At 46.0% G+C, this 8,986-nt stretch overlaps 1 protein-coding gene across 10 annotated transcripts in view; it reads left to right on the forward strand.

Moving 5' to 3' along the window:
- Positions 1-8,986, forward strand: part of ankfn1 (ankyrin repeat and fibronectin type III domain containing 1) — an 84,344-nt gene extending 75,358 nt beyond the window's left edge. For all 10 annotated transcript variants that reach the window (XM_051418213.1, XM_051418211.1, XM_051418212.1 and 7 more), the window contains 5 exons: positions 413-579; positions 4,318-4,540; positions 4,625-4,817; positions 4,939-5,777; positions 6,387-8,986. In XM_051418213.1, coding sequence (XP_051274173.1) covers positions 413-579; positions 4,318-4,540; positions 4,625-4,817; positions 4,939-5,749 — 1,394 coding nt within the window. In that variant the 3' untranslated portion in view covers positions 5,750-5,777; positions 6,387-8,986. The remainder of the gene's footprint in view (positions 1-412; positions 580-4,317; positions 4,541-4,624; positions 4,818-4,938; positions 5,778-6,386) is intronic.

Consider the following 8,986-nt stretch of genomic DNA (forward strand, 5'->3'; position numbering starts at 1 on the left):
CTCACACACACACACAAGAATGTGTCAATAACACCCAAACACACTGCACAGTACTCTCTCTTTGTACACTCTGACCTCCTCACAGCTGCTGGATGTCGCTCTCAGACTCTCGCTGATGATCAGTTTCTGTTTCCCGCCGCAGGAAGACGCAGCGAGAAGCTCTCGTCATGAGAACATCCTCATGCAGCTAATTTGCATGTTCTCCTACAACATACAAATTAGCTGCATGCCAGCTGCTCCTTATGTGCCAGAGTCCATTTAAATTACTTTCTGTTTACAGAAAGCTGTAACTGTCTTCTGGAGTTTGATTCTTTCTATTTTTACCTGCTTTAACATTCAAACATTTATAGTTTGTTTCTTCATTATTGAAGTTTTCAGCTCGTTGTTTTCTTCTTCCTCTTCTCTCTTTTAGTTCACTTCTGCACCTTCAAGGAGAAGTTCATCAGTCTGTACTGCCGCCTGTCCTCCGTCCTCGATCTGGACGCCCTCATTACCCAGCAGGCACTGCGGGAGGCCATCACCGACAGTGAGGTGGCCACTGCGAAACAGAGGCACCAGCTCATACTGGACTACATCCAGGTAGGAAACAGGCAGATCCTCTCAGTCTGAGAGTCCCAGCATGCATTTCAGTCAAAGTCCATCATCAGAGAGCAGAGTGACCTCACAGCTCCGAAGTCTCTGAAATAGAAAGCAGTTCAGGTTACTTCCTCAGGCGAACCCAGTACCAAACCCAGTACCGAACCCAGTACCGAAGCCAGTACCGAACCCAGTACCGAACCCAGTACCGAACACAGTACCGAACCCAGTACCGAACCCAGTACCGAACCCAGTACCAAACCCAGTACCAAACCCAGTACCAAACCCAGTACCAAACCCAGTACCAAACCCAATCTCAGAGACTGGCAGGGAATCCAGCACCGAGGCACTGAACCTCTGTAGTGTATCAGCTCTGTGTGCTGCTCCCACTTCCTCCTTAACTCTGCTCAGTAGCGCCCCCTACTGGCAACCGGCGAGTTAAAGTCCAGGTGAAATTAAAAAGTTAACCTTTAAGGTCCCGTCCTGCGTTATATTGTACCTCCATTTATTGTTTTTATTATTATTATTATTATTATTGTTGTTGTTGTCCTATGTAAGAAAGAGTAATTGAACAGTTGTGGTCTGACTCCATGACGTCGCGGCGGGACCGTCGGACTCGTAAACGTTTGAAAGCAGCTGAGAACCAATCAGCTCGCGGTTCATCAAAGAGGATTATTTTAATAAATCTCGTTTTCAATATAATTTTATTTCATATTTGGTCTCTTTCTGAAGGGAATGACATAATAAACGGAGGCGGTGTGAAAACAAACGAGTTGGTAATCCAATTTGGGACGTTTATTGATGCAATAAAGAAGAACTGTTGCGAGCGCTCACCGTCAAACTGCTGCTCGCCGTCCGCCCGCCAAAAGTAAGAGAGTGAACTCGTCTGGAGATTTCTCTGTGAAGAGCTCACCGCCGCCGTTAATGGAGGCCGACCACAAAACCACACGGGTCCTCCGACCGCAGCTCTGCCAGAGAGAGAGTGTGTGTGTGTGTGTGTCTGTGAGACCAGCTGTCTCACTCTGTCTGCGATTTTAAAGCTCGGAAAAAAGTGCCCCCCCGACCACAAATTGCTCAGAGAGAGAGGGAAAAAATAATACCAATCAGTGTGTGTGTGTGTGTGTGTGTGTGTGTGTGTGTGTGTGTGTGTGTGTGTGTGGAACAGGGCCACGTCTGTCAGCACAAACATTAGGACTTGTGTACTAGTGAGGACCCTCATTCTTATAATACGTTCACTAACCCCCGACCCTGAAACAAATCATCACAATGTCCTCACTTCACTTTATAAAACTTTTGTTGAAATGTCAGAAATGTTCACTTTGTCTCTTCTTCACTCTGGAAATCCAAATATGTTTTCATTTAAAGTGTCCTTGCTTCTATACTTACGAGGACCCTCATTGTTATAATACATTTACTATCCCGACCCCAACGTGAACCTGAAACCACGGTTTTCCCCTCAAACAATCGCTTTCAAATCTCTCCTGTATCTTTACGTCAGAAATGTTATAGAAACTTTCCTCTTCAGTTATAAAACTCAAACTGGTCCTCACAAAGATAGAATTATACACGTACACACACGTCTGGGAGGACCTGACAGTGTGTGTGTGTGTGTGTGTGTGTGTGTGTGTGTGTGTGTGTGTGTGTGTGTGTGTGTGTGTGTGGATGACGTGATGCCGTCTAATAGGACAGTTTGTTTAGACTCAACCACAAACTGTCCACATGTGTCTCCTCACAGCTACAACATTATCAATACTGTATCTTTATGGATGATATTGATCAGTATACACTGTATCTTTATGGATGATATTGATCAGTATACACTGTATCTTTATGGATGATATTGATCAGTATACACTGTATCTTTATGGATGATATTGATCAGTATACACTGTATCTTTATGGATGATATTGATCCTGTATTGACAGTCAGACTGTGGACATATGACGGCCTTTTGTTCGTGTTTCTAGAGTTACGTGTTGTTACGAACATGTTAGGAATTGTTAACCCTCCAGATTCCACCGGACATGGCTGTGACGCCGCAGTCGCCGGAGCTTGTCGCGCCCGTTCTAGACGATACTTTCCGACTTTCCTAGAAGCCGGTTTATGTTTGACGGAAGCAGCGACCCACTCACGTCAAGCACAGAAACTGTACAGAGAATGTGGTCAGTTTTCAAAATAAAATACAGCGAGCAGACTCAACACTGAGGCACCAGACAGGAAGTCAGTCAGAGGAGGTCTGAAGCAGAGAAACAACCCAACAACATCGAGCAGGAAGATGCTCTCTGATGCACGGATCACTGATACAAAATACATTTATATACAGTTAAAAACAGTTATAAATGTGTTTCATTCAAAGGTCAAAGTGCCCAAATAATAAAACACACACTCTCACACACAGACACACACACAGACACACACACACGCGCTGTAGCTCCGTCTGTGTCTCTCACTTTGTCTTAAATCATAAAGCTGCTGTCAGAGTCTGATCAGCAGCAGATGCTCTGGAAAGTTCCTTATATGACACTCAGAGCGCCGTATCGAGGCCGCGGTATGGAGCCATCCACCGTCCTCTCCTGGGTGTAAACTGTTTGTTTGTACCTGTTCGCACTGGGAGCACCTTTTCTCCAAAACCCAGTTCACAAACTACTCATATTCTACGTATCTCTGAGGCGACACCTGCGGCGTGACGGCAGCGCTACCGTGTCCATGCAGTCAGAGCGAGCTGCAGCCTGTACGTGGCTGCTGGTAAACAGAGTAGGACGAGCAGGAATCTCCTTCATGTGTTTCTCCCGGCAGACTCTCCTCGCTCCGCCATCGCAGCCTCGGCATTCTTTCCAGCCGAGTCATCGCCGCTGTCAGTCTCCCCGTTGTGTGTGTGTGTGTGTGTGTGTGTGTGTGTGTGTGTGTGTGTGTGTGTGTGTGTCTGGCTCTCCTGCTTTCTGTCAGACGGCTAATTGCTGCTTAACGTTTTGTCACGCTTCATTCTCTTCAAACACACACACACATTTCCAGTCACTCACGTTCAGTCCTGAAGCCTCCGACTCTCAGTCAGTCGACCAAAATACACCCGAACATTAAATGTCTGAGTTCAGAGGAAGTGTGTCATCCTCAGAAATAATAATAATAATAATAATTATGGCTGTGGAATTAATCAGAATCACAATATGGAAGTGAAATATGTAAATCACAGCTGCACCTTGTAGATGGTGAAACGAGACAAACAGCGTTATAATGAAGAGCTGCAGTGTCACAATAAATGTCACATCATTAAGATTTTAATGTTTTTGTCACTGAACATTTATTTTGAGAGATTGGTCCTTCTCACGCTACACAATGTGATGTTTTTACCATATCGTGCAGCCCATAAATTAATTATAAATATAGCTGCATTCCAGGTTCAAACCAACACAGACTGTCAGTTCAACATTGTTATGAAACATTTCCTCTAAGTTTTGTAATAATAAGACAAAACATCTGATTTGTGGCATTTCTGACCAATTTTTTTTTTGCATTTGTAGTGTTTAAAAACAACCTTACATAGTGCTTTACTAAAAAGAGAATGAAATAGTATATTATATATAATATAAATAATAATCAATAATAAGAATTCTCCCCTTTAAACAGCAGCGAACTCACTGGTTAGAACTTAAAGATAAACAAAGATATCATCTGCGTAGAAACAGACAGCATACATACTTAAATAAATAACAGATTTTTTATCGTTGTTTTGTTTCCTGTAGCAACTGGACGAAGTTCGTCGTGATCTTCGCTGGATCACCGACGCCCTGCAGTACGCCCGCTACAAGCAGCCTCGCGGCGGCGTACCAATCACCTGCCTGGTGGACGCCAGCGCTCCAGATAACGACTCCGGCCAGCAGAAGACGGACTCCACCTCCTCGACCATGGACTATCTTCCTACACCTTCCCCCTCACCCGAACTCCGCAGACGGAAAGTCATGAGTGGTGAGTCGTCACGCAGGAGCTCAGAATAAAATGTATATATTTTAACAAACATAAAACGTCCCTGTGTCGCTCTCTGTCTGTCAGACTCTCTGCTCGGGTCCGATGAAGACGGGTCCTCTGAGGTTTTTCTCCCGACTGACAGTGACTACGACTCCAGCGACGCGCTGAGCCCCCGTGAGCTGGACCTGCTCTACTCTCCAGCCCAGGATCTATCCCAGCAGGCTGTGCACTCGCTGGGCGGCAGCGCCCCAGACGTGCTCCAGATCCACGAGCTCAGGTTTGTTTGTTTATTTTTTATGTAGTAAATAAACAAACTGAAGGAACAGGAAGTGGCAGCGAGTCCACGCCGTCCCTGTTGGTGTTAATCTGACGGATGCTTTCATGTCTCCGTCTCTCAGGTACAGCGTCTGCCCTCCCAAAGACCTCCCCCTCTCCTCGGGGGTGAAGGATCCTCTCTCCTCACCCCTCCTCCCCCACTCCCCCTCTCTATCCACAGACTTCCCTCTCTCTCCCTCCGGTCTGCCTCGCTCTCCCTCCCTCTCCAGGACCCTTCCCACCTCTCCGTCCGTCCCCCTGTCCCCCAGATTCTCCAAGGACCTGCCTCTGTCCCTCCCTCTCTCCCCGGCGCTGTCCGACACCACCAAGACCTTTGAGGGCCTCTCCCTCTCCAAGGAGGGCGTTGCTCCCCTGAGGGCCCTCGCCAACCCTCCCGCCAAACGCAAACTGCTCTCCAGGAGCCACCGGGGCCAGTACTTCAGCGGGCCCCAGCGCTGGCTCCGGGGCCACAGCGGGGAGACGCACACAGGATCTTTATCCGAGGGCGTCTACACCAAGCAGCTTGACCTGGACCTGCCTCTGCCCGGGGACCCGCCTTCGCTGCCGGGCCCCACCTACGTGAGCCACGCCTCCTGCGTCCTGGAGAGCCGGAAGGGCCGACACCGGGATCCGCGGCCCCACGTCCGCAGGATCTTTGTGGAGCCGTGTAAGGAGCTGTCGCCGGGCCACGAGAGGAGTGGCTGGGAGGAGGAGGAGGAGGAGGAGGGGGGAGAGACGAGGGAGGAGGTGACGGCTGCAGGCGTGTCGGTGGTCGTGGCACAGGTGGAGTCTGGAGGGGAGGGGGAGGAGCCAGAGGGGGCCTCCATCCAGGAAGTAGACTCAGACGACCAAACGAATGCGCAGGTGTCAGAGATCCTCAGCAGCACGCTGTAGAGTCGGACCGCCGCTGAGGGCGAAGCAGGTCGGTGGTTCAAGTCCCTGCAGCTTTAAAATAACCTCAGACTCAAAGGTGAAAGGTCAAACCTGTTGGGTCTCATATCAAACCCCCCCTCTCTCTCCCTTCCTCTCTCTCTCTCCCTTCCTCTCTCTCTCTCTCCCTCCCTCTCTCTCTCTCTCCCTCTCTCTCTCCCTCCCTCTCTCTCCCCCTCTCTCTCCCTCCCTCCCTCCCTCTCTCCCTCCCTCTCTCTCCCTCTCTCTCTCTCTCCCTCCCTCTCTCTCCCTCTCTCTCTCTCCCTCCCTCCCTCTCGCCCCCTCTCTCTCTCTCCCTCTCTCTCTCTCTCTCTCTCCCTCTCTCTCTGTCTCTCTCCCTCTCTCTCCCCCTCTCTCTCTCCCTCTCTCTCCCTCCCTCTCTCCCTCTCTCTCTGTCTCTCTCCCCTCCCTCTCTCTCTCTCTCTCTCTCTCTCTCTCTCTCTCTCTCTCCCTCTCTCCCCCTCGCTCTCTCTCTCCCCTCTGTCTCTCTCCCTCCCTCTCTCTCTCTCTCTCTCCCTCTCTCTCTCTCTCTCTCTCTCTCTCTCTCTCTCTCTCCCTCTCTCCCCCTCGCTCTCTCTCTCCCTCTGTCTCTCTACCACAGCGACCATTGGCCGGGCGCGTGGCGGCGTGCGGCCCTCAGACCTCTCCGTAGATTGTAAACTAAACTAAAGTTGCTGGTTCAACTCCGCCAAGCCTCAGAACCCATGGCAGCGACTGTTACACAGAAAATAATCAATGCAACAACAAACCGAGCACTGCTGACTGTACGTCAACCAAAAAGAAGAAGAAGGTTTGATTGACTTTTATTTTCCCCGGTTTAGTTAAATTCTGTCGACAAACTCTCAGATTGAAATGTTGGAACAGTTTTTCTTTCCCGTCTTCAGAGCATGGATTCTCCTCTACTTGAAGTGAATGTACAGTTTGTGTGGTCTCCTGTGGCGATTGAATCCCGTCTTTCAATCAGTGTTATTTTGCTATGATGTGGTCGAATAAACCTGTGGTCAGTTTAAAGAAAAAGACTCAAACAGTCACTAAACTCAGACCACTAAAGTATTTTTATAGTCTTGGATTAAAGATGTACTTTTCTATGGAAGCCCATTTCTGCCAATGTGACGTAAAAACACATTATATTATCATTAAAATTACTTATTATAATCTATCGTTATTTAAGGTTTCTCATTATAAAGAGAGAATCATTATTTCTTCCTCACATTGGCAGCAATGAGCTTCCGTATCTATCAGAGCTGTATTTTGTCGGCATGAAGTAGTTTGTAGCTGTCGTTTTGTTTTTTTTGTGTCCGGTTTGTGCCTCCTCCTTGTTAAGCATGACAGCGTCAGGGGTCAGGGGTCAGGGGTCGGGGTCGGGGTGGGGGGTCAGGATACAGTTTGACTGAAGGCAGTCTGCACTTTGCCCCTCGGACCCGCCGGTGTTTGTGTTCACCTTCGTCCACAGTCACTGTAGTGTTTCCCCTGTTAGAGCTGTTTGAACAGGTTCCTCTGATATATGCACGCGATTTTGAACAGTGTGTTTTTAATGTTTGCACATTATGGAATAAAAGCTAATTGAATATGTTTTATGCAATTGGGCATTAACTGTGGCAGCTTCTCTCATTAATGACTGTAACAAGGTCCAACGTGTTGATGAAGACGTGTGAAGTGTTTCCAGGTTCTGGTTTGAATGTGTAGCACTGATACTGCAGAGGTCAGTACTGCGGTTACACCTTCAGTTTGATATCACACACATACACAGAGGTTGAGCAGGAAGCTAAAGCCAGGGGGGGATTAGCCTAGCTTAGCATAAAGACCAGCAACCTCTGTTGGCTGCAAATGAAGCCAAAACCTGCAGTTCCTCTAAAGTCCACTAGAGGCTCCAGCAGTGAGTCAGGCTTCATATTCAACTGCAGAAACAAACATGTTTACTAAACTCACCACTTAAAGTTATACATAAGCCCCGCCCCTTTTTGCTATGTGCTCCAATCACAGTTGAGCAACTTCCTCCCTTCCTGTACTTAGAGATGCTACATGCTAAGCTAATCTATGTTCAAAAGACAACCACATTTTAAAGATGGTTAAAAGATAAAAGAGACATTTATATAGTCACATCTTAGCTATTAATGACCCATTAATGTCCACAGTGGAATTATAATAATAATTATAATAATAGAATTTCATTTGCAGCACTTAAAGTATTAGCTAAGCTATGCTAAGCTAAGCACAAATCCACTAAAATATTTTTATTAAACTTTTTTTAGTCGTTAGTCACTTGGAGGAAGATTCCTCTGAAACTGTCGGTTAGAATTTTAATATTTTAATAATTTTTGATACAAACATTTTCGGGACTGTTACGAAAAAAATTCACAAAGAAAACTGAAAGTTGCTTTTTTCTTCTGGTATTTCCGTCATTCAGACACACGTTCAATAATAGTTTAATAATGTTTGACAGGAACTCCCAGTGACTGACCACTAAATACAGTTCTGTTTGGTACCAGTGGATCCAGAACCTTCAGTCAGTGAGGAAATCTCATATTCAAATTAACGTTTGTATCTTTCTGTTTACCAGTTAAGGAAATAATAAACAAAAAGTAAGTTTCTGTGTTTCCACCTCGTTAGTCGTCTTTAATGAGTTAATATCCAAAACAAAATCAACCTACAGGAACTTTCTGTCGCTCTATGGAAGCTCATTTCTGCCAGTTAAACAAAATCAGATGAAAACTTAATAATTAAAATATTCCCACAGAAAGTTACAAAAGAGAAATTGTATCTCAGAATTATGACTTTCTGTCATATTTTCAACTTTAATGTCACGATTAAAAATGTATTTCATTATTTTGAGTTTTTTTAATCATTATTTTGATTTAAGGTGAATTTTTCGTTATTATCGAGTTTTAATCTCATTTTATATTTGGCAGTAATGGGCTTCCATACATCTCTGATCAACGGAGCAAAGAAGAAGATTAAACACGAGATTCAAAGGCTTTTATTGTGAAATGTCAGAGACAGGACGTTGTACCTGAAGCTTCAGTCAGGTGACTCTCTCCAGTATTTCTGTATATTTCTGCACCAGGAACCTTTCTGACTTTATTTATTTGCTTTATTATGATTTATTAAAGGTGGACCTGTGTTTTTTTATGGCTCCAGTGTTTTCATGAATGGATGTAATTAACAGCTGAAATAAACTCATGTGGATGTTGTGCACTTAAA

Source organism: Dicentrarchus labrax, unplaced genomic scaffold (assembly GCF_905237075.1).
Source record: "Dicentrarchus labrax unplaced genomic scaffold, dlabrax2021, whole genome shotgun sequence".
Lineage (NCBI taxonomy): Eukaryota > Metazoa > Chordata > Actinopteri > Moronidae > Dicentrarchus > Dicentrarchus labrax.